The 17,287-nt window shown below is 42.3% G+C and overlaps 1 protein-coding gene across 1 annotated transcript in view; it reads right to left on the bottom strand.

Moving 5' to 3' along the window:
• klhl24b (kelch-like family member 24b) overlaps positions 1-15,741 on the bottom strand; it is a 28,033-nt gene extending 12,292 nt beyond the window's left edge. Inside the window, exons 1-4 of the mRNA XM_072690151.1 lie at positions 15,595-15,741; positions 12,136-13,113; positions 6,984-7,168; positions 3,719-3,837 (exon numbers count right to left, since the gene is read on the bottom strand). Coding sequence (XP_072546252.1) covers positions 3,719-3,837; positions 6,984-7,168; positions 12,136-13,055 — 1,224 coding nt within the window. The 5' untranslated portion in view covers positions 13,056-13,113; positions 15,595-15,741. The remainder of the gene's footprint in view (positions 1-3,718; positions 3,838-6,983; positions 7,169-12,135; positions 13,114-15,594) is intronic.
• Positions 15,742-17,287: the final 1,546 nt, after the last annotated feature.

Here is a 17,287-nt window from a genome sequence, read left to right on the forward strand (position 1 = left end):
CTTACCTCAAACCACGTCAAGTGCTGTCTGACACTCTATAAGCATGAACAGGAGTATGTCACAAAGCTAAAAGCAGCAGTAACAGTAATCTTGAATGTTGTCTGTTTTGTTGTCTACTTTAACAGCATTCAGCATAAAAAAGAAATAAACAAGGCTATTTGAGATTGCTGAAGTGAAAAACCCTCAAAAGGTCAGCTCCTCCTCCAGCTGCCACATGTGCTGCAGCGTGGCGCAGTAAACATGTTGACCCTAACGGATCAACGCTGCAAACCGGTCCGACCGGAGGCCATGCTAGAACTTGCTGTAACACAGAGAGGCAACATGCCACTCACGTGAGGCTCAAAGCCACGTGCTCATCAAGACTTCTTTGTTCACTTTCAGAGATTGCAGAGGCTGATAAGAGAAATATAAACTCTGCTACCTCCAATAAATCACCCCGTTCCTAATAGTCCCCTAAAAGAATAATTCAGCAACGAATGAAATTAACGTAACCCAAATACAGTCAATCAGCCAAGACATGTTTGATATCTGATGTGTTTCACTAGTTTAGATGACTGGAATTAGCCTATCAAGAAAGCAGACGTAGGCTTATGGTGTTATTCGTGATGAGCATGAGCAATGGGTGAATCACTGGTGTGCCAAATTATTCCTCTGGCTCAGGGTCAATATGAAACGAACCACAGCCACAATAATGAAGTTTAACAAACCACAGAGTGCTCAACTCATTAAGTCATCTCTCCCGAGGTACAGGGCCTGCAAAACGTTTGGACACATTTGATTCTTTGTGTGCTTTTTTGAGTGAAATTCTTTCCCTTTTTTGCACAATTTGGTACTGCCAATTCACCCACCTGTTAGTAGCTTCTACGAGCACTAGCAATGCTCCTGCCACCTTAACACATGTCTCCCCCAAAACATGTAAATCCAGCCACCGCCTATGCAGAATCACTGGGCAGCCCACATGCTCTGAAGAAATCATTACGTCCCCAGTTTCGACACACCAGCTAACAGACGCCCGTGCCAGCCAACATTACTTTAAGAGTGATGAGGGGAGACAGCGCCATCTAGCCACATGGAGAGAGCACAGCCAATTGTGCTCTCCTGGACTCCGGACACTGATGGCAAAGCGAAAAAAAAAAAAAAAAAAAAAAAAACCACAAATCAATAATAATAATAAAAAGAAATTTGGACCTAAAAAGTTTTATATTTAAAAAGGTTTGTCAGCTGATATATTAGGGATAGTCTTAAAAGCCTAGTGAAAGAGACAATTAGAGATTAGAGAGACAATTAGAGAGTCTGTGATCTGATCAGGACAAGGAAAAAAACAAACTGAAGGTGGAAGCCAGCAGTGCAGAGGAAAATTAGAGACAGAGAGAGAGAGAGAGGGGGGCATTTATCGGCAGGTGGTTGGACGTAACCTACGCAGCATGCTGTAATCTGTTATTACACAAGCAGCTTTTATTTCCCCATTGGCTTTAGCAAAAACAAGAAGCATTGCCCTGAGCCGGTTCTGATACCATGCCTCTCCCAGAGCAAAACAAAGCAGAAAGCATGGCTGATCTTTCACAACAGCAGCATGGGCCGATTTGCCTCTAGGATTTCAGTGGACCATTTTACACAGGTGTGACCTCATCTATAATTCTGAATCCAAGATTAACACTTTACCAAAAAGAAACATCATAACTAAATATGACTCTATTGACTCTAAATCGGTGCCTGATTTTATGTGGAAGTAGGCGGTAAGGGTTGGTTGGAGGGGTGGTGAGGGGTTAGAGCACTAGAGAAATTCTGGTGAGTTCACCTTAAGTAACTGCTTGCTGTGTTAAGTTAGCAAACACTAAATTACATTATGAAGATTACATTATGCAGATGAAAGTCTAGTATTTAGTGAGCATACTCAGATTAAGGTTAGCAAGACTTAACCTTGTATATACTTAACTTTACTAGATAAAATACATTAAAATCATTTGAAGTTCCAACTCTGATGATGCCACAGCCATCTGGTTGGGAGTACAGGAGAGCATAACCCACTTTCTATCAGAGTGGGTAGGATAGTCCCCACTTTTGTCTAATCAATCACTGTAATGTTAGGCAGTGATGGTCTCTTCTATCTGTATTGCCAGAAAAGGCTGTAAGCATTCTTGTCTAGGGGCACAGAGCTGTCCAATTACGTTGCACTACAATAACAAGTGGCTTTAGCTAATTAGCCTCGTCATAGGAGAAGACCTAGCTAGTGGTGTACATGGACATGGTGGCTGGGGGAAAATCACCAAATAAATGTAACTTTAAAAAATAGTGGGGAATAAAAACATATGGGTGCACTTGTTCCTCCTCCCTCATAAAGGTGGGAGTTCAGGTGCTCCATTTGCTCCTTTCTTTAAGCTCCTATGCTCCACAGAGTCCTTCCCCTAAAAAGAAAACTGACGGACTTCAAGTCAGCCATTACGCAGGAGAGTTATGGAACACTAACGATCAAGCTATTAAAGCCAAGTGACTCACAGGGTGGAGAAAACTAATGAGGTCACTGTTTAGAGAGCCAAGATGGAAAGTAAGCAAAAGAAGAATCTAGAGCAGAGAGAGGGAAAGAGAGCCGAGAAGAGAGAGGTAGAAAGTGTGCTGAGTGAGAGATGAGTGTATAGAGTAAATGACAATGCAATAACGATGACAGTCAAGCAGACAGTTGGAAAGAGTGGCGGCAAAGTGTCTGTGGGCTAAATGAGTTTAATTAGCATGTATGAGTCTGCCAGTGTTTGTTGTTGAAAAGAGAATGTCAGGTCTAAACAGAGATGATCATCAACAATGTCTGCCAATATAAGAGAAGAATATATGATATATGAAGATGAATTTTGTTGTGGGTGTATACTTATTCTCATTTAGCAGGCTAGCTTTCTGAAGTGTAAAATTGACAAAAGTTTGACTGCATGTTTTTTCATTATCTTAATACTAAGAATTTGCAAGTAACTTAAGATACTACTTCTGAGATTTCTGAGATACAACAAAAAGTTTAATTCTGGGATAATAAGTCATAGTATTGAGGTTTTAAGTTATAATTCTGACAAAATAAGTAGCTCTTGAGATACTAAGTTACAATTTTGTAAGTAAATAATTATTTTATTAGTTCATTATTAGAATTTAGGAATCCTATATTAAGATACTAAGTTAATTCTTATTTAGGTGAGAGCACTGTAATATGCAAAACCTGTCAAAAACAAATCACATGTATTAACACTGTTACTACCACACACAACACATGACAATTGCTTGTCCTTTGAACATATTATTTATCAGAAATTAGATTTTTTCTAGTGCAGCAGAAAATGGTCATTAACATGACCACTGCAATAGAAAGCTCACGTGACTGAAAACAGATGGACATGTCAGCTCAGCTGCCCTGAGCTATACTCAAGCTTACACATGTCTGAGAGACTGATGAAAGACCGGCTTGCTTTGTAGAAAGCACTTGGGCAAACAGAATGACGTGGATTTCCCTGTGCGGACCAAAGCCAGATGGAAATTAAGGGTGCTGAGAGGGTTTCTTTTTGGTTCAGTGGATGGTTCACGAAGAACCACTTTTGTAATTGAGAGAAGTGAGTTTGAGGAACATGTCTTTACCTCCAGTTAATGCAAACGTTTTTTGTTTTGTCTTTTTTCTTAAGAATCATACTTTGTCAGCCCGGAAACTAGTAAGAACCTTTATTCATTTTAGTGAGCAGAGCTTCACCTTGCCCAGCAACACGGCCATCTTGTGTCTCCAGCGGCCCTTGTTGAGCGAGGCCACCCGTATCCAGATGTTGAGCTGTGAGTTGTACATCCATACGTCCCTGCTATTGATGCGTCCCCCTGAAATCACCACAGAGCAGAACTGTATTATACACCACAATACTGAAATACTGCATTAGCCTCATAGCTATCACTATCAGTGCAAATACAAGGAAGCACACCAAACATGTCTTGACTGATCGACCACCTTTTGGGGGAAAAGGAAGTTCTGTGAATTCCCAAACTATCTGTTTAAGAAGAGGGAAGTGATAAAGTAGACCAGTGAGATCCCATGCAAATTTTTCAACAGCTATGCAAATGTCCGTGTAGGACAACAAACCTGGTTTACTTGTCAGTCATCTTGCTGGCTTGGCACAACACACGGTCACTGGATCCTATAAAGTTATTATCTGTCTCTTTTACTCTGTATCTCTTTAGCTCTTGCCTCATGTTTTAAGTAAACAGTACTTGAAGGAGAACGTGTTTGGATTAAGTCTGTTCAGTATGAAAAGCTTCATCAAGATCAGTTAACGTTCGCAAACAGAGTTTAAAATAGAGTCAAAGCTGTAAACACTGACTGATGAATCAGAAGACAAGCTCTGAGGTAACCCAGCCTCTCTAATTACACACATATATATATATATATATATATATATGTATATATATATATATATATATATATATATATATATATATATATATATATACATATATATATATATATATATATATATATATATATATATATAGATAACCTTGGTTACCAATGGCCTGCAAGGCAGCAAAGGGAAGAGCTGATTAGACTAAGGCTCTAGGAGAAACTGTGGAATGTTGGAAGTAAAGTGTGTGTGCCTGTGTGTGTGCATGAGAGAGAGAGAGAGAGAGAGAGATACTGTGTGTTACACATAATAGTCAGTTGTGTGGTGAGTAAGAAAGCAGCTGAGTGTGAACCACAGAGAGACAAATTTAGTAAAGTTCCAACTCCTACAACCCCACCAGTGTGTTCTGAATGTTGAGCTGTGGTCTACAGGCACTGCATGCCTTAAGTGCTGACATAAACATCTGCAACTGTCCTACCGCTGCCCTGACTTACAGAACCAGACCTGGCCTCAGCCCAACTACTCCCCTAACATACAGTGGGAAAAAAAATATTTAGTCAGTCACCAATTGTGCAAGTTCTCCCACTTAAAAAAATGAGAGAGGCCTGTAATTGACATCATAGGTAGACCTCAACTATGAGAGAAAAAATGAGAAAAAAATTCTGAAAATCACATTGTCTGATTTTTAAAGAATTTATTTGCAAATAATGGTGGAAAATAAGTATTTGGTCACCTACAAACAAGCAAGATTTCTGGCTGTCACAGACCTGTAACTTCTTCTTTAAGAGGCTTCTCTGTCCTCCACTCATTACCTGTATTAATGGCACCTGTTTGAACTCGTTAACAGTATAAAAGACACCTGCCCACAACCTCAAACAGTCCCACTCCAAACTCCACTATGTTAAAGAGCAAAGAGCTATTGAAGGACACCAGAAACAAAATTGTAGACCTGCACCAGGCTGGGAAGACTGAATCTGCAATAGGCAAGCAGCTTGGTGTGAAGAAATCTACTGTGGGAGCAATAATCAGAAAATGGGAGACCTACAAGACCACTGCTAATCTCCCTCGATCAGGGGCTCCACGCAAGATCTCAGCCCGTGGGGTCAAAATGATCACAAGAATGTTGAGCAAAAATCCCAGAACCACAAGGGGGGACCTAGTGAATGACCTGCAGAAAGCTGGGACCAATGTTACAAAGGCTACCGTCAGTAACACACTACGCCACCAGGGACTCAGATCTTGCAGTGCCAGACGTGTTCCCCTGCTTAAGCCAGTACATATCCGGGCGCGTCTGAAGTTTGCTAGAGAGCATTTGGATGTTCTGGAAGAGTATTGGGAGAATGTCTTATGGTCAGATGAAACCAAAGTAGAACTGTTTGGTACAAGCCCTAAAACATCACTGCTCTAGAAGAGATCTGCATGGAGGAATGGGCCAACATACCAGCAACAGTGTGTGCCAACCTTGTGAAGACTTACAGAAAACGTTTGACCTCTGTCATTGCCAACAAAACATATATAACAAAGTATTGAGATGAACTTTTGTTATTGACCAAATACTTATTTTCCACCATTATTTGCAAATAAATTCTTTAAAAATCAGACAATGTGATTTTCTGAATTTTTTTTCTCATTTTGTCTCTCATAGTTGAGGTCTACCTATGATGTCAATTACAGGCCTCTCTCATTTTTTTAAGTGGGAGAACTTGCACACTTGCTGACTGACTAAATACTTTTTTCCCCCACTGTACTTCACACTACACAGGGAGAGACAGAAAGAGAGGAAGAAACATATGAAGAGGAGGAGAGTATGGGGTGAACTGTTGAGGAAAGACAGTGTAGGGGTTCAAGGGTGAGAAGAGAGAGTGTCAGGAATAGAGAGAGTGTAGGGGTAAATAGAGAGAGAGATCTGGGAAAAACAGAGGAATACCGAAAGTTTAGGGGGTAAACCGAGAAAGAGAGGGAGAGAGGAGGCGGGAGTAGGGAGAAACAAAGAAAAAATGAGAGTGTGAGGTAAACAGGGGAGTAGAGAAAGTGTAAGGAAAAGGCAAAGACTACATGAGGTAAATTGAGGCAGAGAGAGAGAGAGTGTAGGAATAAACAGACAAGGAGAGAGAGTTTAGAGTGTAAACCAAGAGAGAGAGAGAGAGAGAGACACTGTGCTTTTCTCTGCACCACGTGAGGTCTTGGCACATGGCGAATGTAAACAGAGTCCAGGGAGGCTCTGCCCACCTCCCCTCTCTACGCCTCTCATTCGCTGTCCCTTTCTTATCTCATCCCGCCTCCTCTGCAACCTTTCCTCCGAACTTGCTCCCTTGTTCAAAGAGCTGCTAGCACAGCCCCGTGCAGCTTCTAAGCGATCCCCGCAGATCAAACCTCCAGAGAGAGACGTGCTCAGAAGTAGGCCAGAAAAACCCAGAGCAGCAGCGAGAGCAGAAAAACATGCAGGGAAAAACAAATTGATTCTGTGAAAAGGAGAATTAGGGCAAATGTGACTGTGTGTGTGTGTGTGTCTGGCAGATGTAGGCTGGAGGAAGCCCCTGTGCTAGAAATACTAGAGAAAAGGGGAATAAACAAACACAAGGAAATACAAAAAAAGGTACCTTCCTTATTATCCTCCTCCACACTTACCTGAAACCAGAATGTCATTGCGGAGGGCACACACCGCGTACTCGGACTTGGTGAACTCAGGCAGCTTGGCCAGCGATTTCCACTCTCCGGTCACGGGGTCATAGCACTCAGTGTAAGGTAGGTTGAAGCCCCCCACTCTCTCACAGCCGCCCACCACCACGATGACCTCTGAGAAACCCGTAGACCTGCCCAACGACAAGAAGAGACCCCCCCCAGTTCAATCACATGAATATTAAAGGCCTCATATTCTGCACTAACACTGTCCATAGCTGCTGAAGTGCTCCAAACGGCTAAGCGAATGGGCGGAGCTATCCTGATGTAAGCTGATAGGGCAGATATATGAAAATCTATGACCTCACACAAAATAATACATTCATAACAGGTCGTTTTTGCAGAGCAATTTCCATATGGACTGGGGAGAGAAAAATCCTATATATATATATATATATAAAGACAGATGTTGCTGAGACAGACGTGCAAATGCACACACACACTGCTTACCTAGTCCTTGTTAAGAAGTACTGCCAATAGAATAGGATAAACAGGTACCTATTGCCACCATGCCTAATGCCGAGTGTGGACTAGACTAGAGGGGCATCAAGCCCCCCCAGCATTGAGCTGTGGAGCAGTGGAACTGTTCTCTGGAATGATGGATGGTGCTCCATCCAATACTTTTGGGATGAGTTGAGGATGAGGTGGGCTGGAGATCATTCAACATCCTGACCTGCTAATTGGAATAATAGCAAAAACGAACTAAACTAATAAAGTTATCACTATATGTTATATAATATATAAGATAATAATTATTATTATTTCTGTTCATGTCATGATCATTTAGATCTGCTAAATCTTTTGGGTCTCCAGCAACTGCAAACCCCCAAACTGCTACTGAAGGCCACCTTGTATGATTGACCAGCACATATAAAAAAAAAACTCTCAGGACAACTTTTAAGCAGTCCAGAGTGACCCTGTGGACAAGGTGACTCAAAGCCGATGACGTGCAAATGCAATAAACCCCAAGCAACAGTGACCTCTGCTCATTGTAACTCATTACCAGAACCTGTTTGTTTGGCCTGTTTTCTGCACCGATAGCTCCATGTGTGCAAGACAGTGCAGGAACACGGCCCTATGCTAAGAATAGCAGCGAGAAACACATACGATTAGGTGGTGAACTCCACTCAGGATGGCAAACACAAGCACGTTGCCAGCAAGACATTTTGTCCAAAATGTCTCCTCCCCTTTCCCTTAAAAACAGCTGTCTAGAAAACTACTGGTCTGTCTCTCTTCCTCTCTTTCTCTCTGAAAGCTCAGGGGAGGAGGGAGAGCAGCTGCCACAAGGCTAAAGTTAGCGCTGAACTCCAGTTCCCCTTAGAAAGGAAGGACATTAGAGCTGTGAGCTGCCCGACTCAGTTAAAGCCACCTCGACATAAACATGCTGCTGCCTGTGAGGTCTTTTCAGGACAAAAGGTGTAAAAAAAAAAAAACATACGTAGGCAAAACGTACATCCCTTTTAACCAAAAAGTCATTAGTCAAGTTTGGTGTCTGAAATGGGCCTCTTTTGTTTGCCACTGGGAGTACGCAGCTTACTACTTAGCATTGTGTTCAAAGCACTCGCCTGTCAAGATGTTGAGTAATCTCTAATATACTTGCTTATGTTGGTTCGAAAATGAAAATTATAATTCAGTAGCAAGTTGCTTACTGAATTTTCTACTCGTGCGATTTTCCTAAAGCTAACTTCTATACAAAAGCTTTCATATTCTTGTTAGCTACATTAGCCTTTTAGCTCCCGTGCAAAACCAAAGAAGCACACTTCAGACGCTATACACATCTTGACCGAGTGACTCCGTATGGAAAAAATGTTCCTTTTATGAACCTTTACCAGTGTAATTGCTCGACTTTATTGGTGTGTTCACTCTTTTGGCACAAAGTGAACTGCGCACTGCAGGAACTGTACGTTTTGGGATCGTTAGAAACAGACACTTTCAGTGGGATCACTGAGGATGTAAGCAAAGACAATCTGCCCGGAGATAGAGGGAGGGATTGGAAGTTTGCCTGTTGAAAACTGACACCCTGCTGAACAAAACCACCTCGCTTTTGTCATCTAGCACGCAGGTGTTCACCGTCGTGAACTTTTGTACCCGTTACACCGACTCTCTATCTTATTGGTCATGTGATGTCTGAGCTATTAACCTAACCCTATTGCAGAGAAGTACACAATGACCCACAGGGTTAAACCGATAAACCTTTAAACCTGCTAGCGACGCTAGCTCTGTAAGCGAATCACGTTCTGACAGATTCCAAAGTCCTTCGCTTCATGAAGAAGGAAAGAACACAGCCACCCCCACCTTCTTCTCCTCGTCTGAGCACAAAAACAAAGCGCACATGGGCTCGGGTCAACAGGAGCATGTTTCGAAACTCAGGTGTTTACGTGGTACGGAGACTGTGGTGGAGGAATGTGTACAGGCAAGCCTTCATCATACCCTATCCATCAGCCCATGTTCAGAAAGAATTGAACAAGATGGCTTGTCTAGGAGCAGGTTCCTCCTTGCCCTGAGCAGGTGTTACTCTAGACAGGACAGGAATACTAATTGGAGGAAACTAAAAGGAACTGAAGTTGTGATTTTCCTTGCCTACTTCTTCATACACACTGATCATGTGTATAATATTTACTTGCACTTTCAAAATCTTAGAATTAACTATCTCTTATATTGTATATGATTAATTAGCTGCATTCAAGCACACCTTGGGCCAAGGGCCTAGGACTATTAGCTAGGTGGTTTACCTGCAAATTGAACCGGACTCAATGGTTAGAGACAACTAGTTTACTGTGGGATTATCTTGTGACATCAATCCACCAAAAAACACTATTACTTCCAGTAATAACCTTTTTATGATTTCTTTCAGAAGGGTAGCTAGCTAGGTGGCTAAAAACTACAGATAGAAATGGGCATCGCTAAGTTACAGTAGAAAATGGCTAATGTGAACATCTAAACATAAAACCCCTGAGAAACTTTTCTATCTACTGACATATGGACGTAGCTAGTTTGCTATGTTTGGTTAGTTTGGTTAAATCACCTGTCTTATGAAAGGTCTCTAAAACATCATTTTTCATTTTGAAATTATTATTATTAAATTAAATTATTTTATTTTACAGAAAAGCTAGCAGATCGATCCCTCTCAGAAAACACTTGGGTTGCATTCACTCAGCAGGTGATGTGGACCAAATGTTCTCAACAAATCCCATCCTTCTTTTTCACGTGACCTTTATCCAACATTCGTCTGAAGATGTCACACTCCAAAACCGATGTACTTAACGTTCCAGTTTGATCACCGCCAGCATTACAGGACCTATGAAGGAGTTCCAGTGGCTGACCACCGGCCACGTTACCTTGGTTTCTTTAAACCTTTGTTTTTATAAGCTTGGAGCAGTTGCGATATGTGCCTGCCAATGTTATCTTAACAGAGACATCACCCCAAATATTTTTATGGTCCGTTACCTTACTATCCCACCACTGACAACCTCCTTCACCGCGGCCGTCCATTTCCCCTTCTCTTCAGTGAATGTCGAGTTGGACTGACATAAACATGAAGTCCGATCTCGCCGTTCAGACAGATATGTATCAGATTTCAATACCATACATGAATGTGTCCTAAATCAGAATTTAAAATGTCAGATGTATTTTTTGTCGTTTACACTGCTACACAGACAACGGATCGGATTTGAGCCTGCTGTGTGAACTTAGCCTTGGAGGTCCCTGTGGCCCATTGTAATTCCTGCTAACACCCTCCTCTCCCCGACTATCACTCAAGTCAGTACATGTGCATCGCCAACCCTGTCTTTATAAGCTTTCAAGAAGATCCCCTCCGGAAAAGTCTGGTACAGGCTCTGTTTTGAGTCCCTCGAAATCTGGGCCTTATCAAAGCTATTTCTAAGAGAAACCAGACAAGCAACAATAACATGCAAACCACTTTGGGCTTGCTCTCATGCACCAGGGGATAGCTGTTAAGCTGATAAAGACTACAAAAACAGAGCAGCTCTTTGATACCGTCCCGTGTGATTGGCCAAATACAATGGCTCCAACACACAGCCTTCTCCACTGTGTTGGCCAGCAGGTGGAGGCCACTGAGGAAACAAGAGCCAACAGCAACCAACAGGACCAGGTCATGTTGATAAGACACAAAGCAAGATAGAGAAAGTGAGTGTGAAAGGCTATTTCTGTTCTCGGTTATCTCCTGACTGTCAGATTACATTAGCTTGCACTTAAAGAGACCCCTGAACCACTGCTGTATCTCATCTTCCTGTTCTTCAGTTTTATTATTTGCCCCTAACCTGCCTTTTAAACTCTGTTAAGACAAAGGTGGTAGAGACCTGCAGGCCCCTGACCGCCTTTGTTTTTCCCCACCCCATAAGTGTCAAAAGACACGACAGACCCTTCCATTCCACAGGGTCCCTATGAAGTACCCTATTATTTTCTACATGCTGAACACAGAGTGTGAGCGAATGGAACTGCAGCTGATTATACATCCTCATACTGTATCTTCACCTTCTGCAACATCATCATTAAACACAGAGCAACACATGCTATCCAACAGACATGCAATCACTGATGGGTAAACTTTTCTGCAGCTTCCTGTGAAGTGCTGTTTACTACCCTCTGCACAGTGTGAAGCTCCTTTCCAATGGAACATCTTCAATCCTTATGGTCTGAAAGCACCTTTAAAGTGGCTAAGTACCCTATATACCCTACTTCAGAGGGAACTAATAGGGTGACTGGAATGCACCTTAAGGCTATGTTCATGTTACAGGGCTTTTTTTGCCCAAATTGGACTTTTTCAGACCTTCTGACGCATGTAAGTCAATGACTGGATACATTTGTGATATGACAATTACCACTCCTAAGACAGATTAATGCAAGCCACTTTTCTTTCTGTTTCTGGGCCTGTTCCATTGTATTTAAGTGTTGCATTACAGTGTAGTGTTTTCATCATACAAGTCAAGTTTGTAGAAGTCAATTAGGTAGTTTGCTTAACTGGCTTAGCTAGCTAATCATTTTAGCTACAATCTAAACCCCTGCTAAGCACTTATTATTACCAGTTATTGGTATTGAACTGTGGCTGATTGCCTAGCAAGATAAGGAAGATGTTGCCCACCTGCGAGGTCTAGTTCTGGGCGACATCATCTCATTTCCAAGCACGTGGTAGCGGCGGGCTTCGTGCAGCAGCTGGTAGCATTCTGGGGCATTCTGGATCAACTGGTCCCCCTCCACGGTTTGCACAAAGTAGTTGGGGTGCAGGAGTGGCAGGCGAACATGGTTTAGCAGCTCGCGCAGCATTCCACGCCGGTGCTCCACATTGTGGTAGACCCAGCGCATCACCGCCTCGAACACCGTCTCCTCCTTGCCGATCACCAGCTCGTCACTGGCGATGTACTCCTCCAGCTCATCACGCTGCAGGTCCAGGAACTCCTCATGCTGCGCCACATCAGCAAAGCTCTGCAGGGCGTAGGCGCGGCAGCGGCTGGCCAGCTGCTTAAGCGAGTGGGCATCAGCAAAACGCTGGATGCCCAGGCAGTTGCATGGGTCCAGCTGGTCCTCCAGGAACTTTGCACAGGCATCACGCAGAGCACCAATCTGGAAGAGGCTGGAGGTCTCGAAGAGGAACTGCACGTTGTCTGTGGTAATGCGTGCTCGGCCTGTGTAGACATACTGCAGGAAGGTGTCCATGGCCTCTGAGCGGATACCGTTGATCTCCACCAGCATCTCGCGGCTCTCACGGTGGTCATTGCAGAACATGGCGCGGAAATAGCTGCTGCAAGCGGAGAGCACGGCGCGGTGGCAGGGGAACTCACGGCCCTCCACGCTGATCACGACGTCAGTGAAGAGGCGGCCATTGCGGAACTCGTCAAACATCTGCAGAACGCTCTCAGAGTGGCACGGGCCTGAGGAGAAGTCGAAGACATCGTGGCCACTCAGGGTCTTGGGGTCCATTTCCAGGACCTTGCGCTTGACGGCGGGGGACTCCCGTGTCCCAGAGTCCTCCCGGTTCAGCCGCCTTCCCAGGATCAGTACCATGGCTGTCAGGATTGAATAGGCCTGAGGCCTACTGAAGGAGGGCAGAAAGGGATGCCGGCTGTTCAGAAATGAAGAAAGAAGAAAGTCCAATAAGGTCATTCAGATTATCAATTACAGCATCCCTGCTCAGGTTGATACTACAAGATGCATTTTACAACCCAAGCTATAGATTATGGTTATTGTTAGAAATGGTACCTACTGATACTGAAATCTCAAATGCTGGCCACTACTGACTCGATATTTGTTCTTGAAAAACTACTAAGCTTTAAAATTAGCTCAATTTAGCTCAAGTGCTTCATTTAAGATATTATCATACTACATTTACACTTTATTTTAATTTAGCAGACTCTCATCCAGAGCGACTGATATGCCATCTCTAGTTAGTTTAACCTCTATGCTTCAATATAGAAATGCTTCCATTAAAACCATATTTTAAAGCTAAGTATGGTGGATCAGTATCAGTATTAGCCAGAGCTTAAGGTTTCAACATCGATATTTGAAAATAAAAAGAGATATTGAGCCATTTCTACCATAAAGGTACGGTTGGAGAGGTTTCTGTGTTTGTAATCACTAGACATTGAGACGGTCACTGAAGATAGCAAAATTCAAGGAAACATTGCCCACAGACATGATGAACATAATAACAGAAGATATAGAAATGTACACCCACAGCATGCCACTAATTACTGGTTTCACAAATAGATAATTATATCAAATTTGGAAAGTATTATAATGCTATCATTGGCCCTTGTGTCTAATTTACTTCCTGGACTTTAGCATGTTTACACAAAGCTTACACATTACCCGAAAATAGTCTGCATAAATTGCCCAGTGGTAAATAAATCCCAATAAATCCCAATAAATCCCAATAAAAACACATTTTAATAATAATAAAGGCAGGTTTTTGTACTGCTGGTGCTAAATCACAGAATAAAAATTAACTGCTGTTCCACGTGTTATGAAAAACCTGCCAATCCTTTGTCTGATGCACTCGAACCACAAGCCCCAGGTGAGTCTACCTGAACAATGAACTACCTGAGAGCCAGTTTTACCGGCTGCCCTCTTGTGTTCACGGATATTCAGCAAAATAGCAAGAACAAAGAACTTCCGAGCAACAGCCACACGCAGCAGTAATTAGGGGAAGAACCAGCTTGCATCCGAGGCCAGAAAATTACGCTCAGAAAAAAGTAATGCTTCAGACTGTCTGTACTGTTGTGATTAATGTGGGCCTTGTCCAACTCTGCCAACCTAGAGTTACATTTCTGCTCGTCGGCTGTGTGCTAGGTGTAGATTTTTTGCTGACAGATCTGAAATGAGCACACGAAGGTCAAATCCAACTACGAGGGGACTTCATATTACACCCCTGCTCTTAAAACCGAGACGGTGGGGCGGCAGTGAGGGATATGAGATGATATATGAACAAGGCGATGACCACACTTTTAGGCGATGGCCTACACACTCTGGTCATCATTTGAAGAACAGCCGAGAGGCATACACAAATAGCAACCCCCACAGAATTAGGCCACAAGAAAGAAGAAAACCTGTGCTACTATCAACATCCTGCAACTAGTCATATAACTCTACAACATAAGTTAATACAACATGAAGCACTCTCATAGCCAGATATTTCTCTAAGATTACAGCTAAATAGGTTTTTGTGAGAACAGGCCTGTGTGCGGCCTACCTAGACATTTCCCCCTACTGAAGATGTAAACAATAAGCCTACGGAGGGAAAGAGACGGTCACATGGCCCCATTTCGCAACTAAGTGGAGCTATTGTGCCGCTTACAAAGAGTACACTAATTCTGTTCTACTGAACTCTGCTAATTATAGGCTTGGTTGGTTTTTATTAGAACAACTATGGAGAAAGCTGTTAGTACGCTATAAGGAAAACAACAGAATATAATAGAATGGTTTGGCTACATGTGTTAGTGGAAAATAAGGAATGTAATCGATCAGAATAGGAGAAAATAGAAGATAATAGAATATAAGAAAATCATTTCGAATAGAACAGAACAGAACTGAATTTAATAGAATAGTACAGGATATAACAGAATTGAATAGAATAGAGCAGAAAGGCAAAGATAGAACAGAACAGAATAGAATATAATAGAGCAGAATAGAATAGAATATAACAGAACGGAATAGAAAATACTATAATAGAACAGAACATTAAAGAACATATCAGAATAGAATAGAACTGTATAGAATATAATAGATTAAAACAGAACAGTATAGAATAGAACAGAACGGCATAAAATAGAATAGAATAGAATAGTATAGAATAGTACAGAATAGAATAGAATAAAACAGTATCAAATGGAACAGAAGAGAATAGAAGTTATTATTCATAACCCCATGAGACGTATATAGAAATTGAGTGAAACTAGTTGGGAATAGTGGGAAAAGTAACCCAAGAAAGTAGAATTGAACTAAATAGAATAAAATAGAATAAAAGTATACAAACATGCCCTGAAAATCTATAATCAGGTCAGTCACATTTAATAAGCCAACAGAGTAACCATGAGCACAAACCTACCTTTAAAAACAGCCTAAACTTCTCTTTATAGTTAAAAAGTCTCTTCAGTCTGACTTGGACGATTGTCCTCTCTCTCGATCTCTAACCCTCTCCAAATGTGTCCAGCTCTAACCCCGGTCAGCCATCAGCTCTCATTTCTGGCCCAGAGATCCAGAGGAAAAACTGCAGAGCCGCTGCGTGCAGAGTACATATCACCACCCATCACATCCTCTCAACACCCGAACACCAATCCGCGGCTAACACGGGACTTATGGGATTTGTAGTTCTGCTGCCTCTGGAGTGAACCGACTCAAAGGCAGTCAGAACGTTCTACACTACACGTCCCAGAGTGCCCCGCAGTGCCACATGGCAGGCGATTGTTTACAAACATTTCAACGGCTGAACAGACTGAGCAAGTGAATATTGACGTAGGATATTCATGAATACGAGGCCAGTGTTCGTCCCTATTAATATTTATCATTAGCATGTAGCAGATGTTTGTTGCAGATTATCTCATTATATACGGAGACTTTTAAAGTTGTCACATATTTCAAGACACTTTAACTCTATTTCGAGCTTAATGCTCTAATACAGGTTTGTTTTGGACGTTAAAAACACAGATGCATTCTCTCTGTGAAAACTATAGTTATTGTAGTAGCTCTGTCCAGTAGTCACGAGATGAGGTACCAAAGAATCTCCCTTCTCATGATCGAGCAGTGTGGACCACTGCTAACGTTCCCTGTGGGCTAGTCTAGAACACGTTGTTCAACCAGGACAGGTGTTCTCTTCACAACATGACAATCACTGCAGTTTGTGCTTTCTTTCACTGAACACTCCTCCAAATCCTATTCCAGGAAGCAGAGGGAGAAAAACAGGCAATTTTTCTTTTGTGTCATATTGAGGCCCAAGGGCAGTCTCCTGAAACCTTCTGCAAAGTTCAGCAACAACTTCGAGAAAAAAAGGGAAGAAAAAAATACCAGAAGTTCAAGCAGTAACGCTTGGACACTCAAAACTGTCAAACTGCCCGTGAACCTGAACTTCTTGGATCTTGGATCTTATTTTTTTAATGTAACCATTTTATATCACTAGTTTAATGAAACATCCCCTCATAATGCTTAACTGCTGTAGCACAAATGTCTCCGATGATTGTGAATATATTAGTGACCACTTTCCTGTAACGGATCAACACTCCCCTCTGGTGGAGTGAGAAGAGATCTGATAGATAGATGGATCAGATGGATGGATGGATGGATGGATGGACGGACAGACAGACAGATATACAGACAGACAGACAGATAGACAGATAGATAGATGGATGGACGGACAGACAGACAGATATACAGACAGACAGATAGATGGACGGACGGACGGACGGACGGACAGATAGATAGATAGATAGATAGATAGATAGACAGATAGATAGATGGATGGACGGACAGACAGACAGATATACAGACAGACAGATAGATGGACGGACGGACGGACGGACGGACAGATAGATAGATAGATAGATAGATAGATAGATAGATAGATAGATAGATAGATAGATGGACGGACGGACAGACAGATATACAGACAGACAGATAGATAGATAGATAGATAGATAGATAGATAGATGGATGGACGGACAGACAGACAGATATACAGACAGACAGACAGACAGATAGATAGATAGATAGATAGATAGATGGATGGACGGACAGACAGACAGATA

This window comes from Salminus brasiliensis, chromosome 1 (genome assembly GCF_030463535.1).
Source record: "Salminus brasiliensis chromosome 1, fSalBra1.hap2, whole genome shotgun sequence".
NCBI lineage: Eukaryota > Metazoa > Chordata > Actinopteri > Characiformes > Bryconidae > Salminus > Salminus brasiliensis.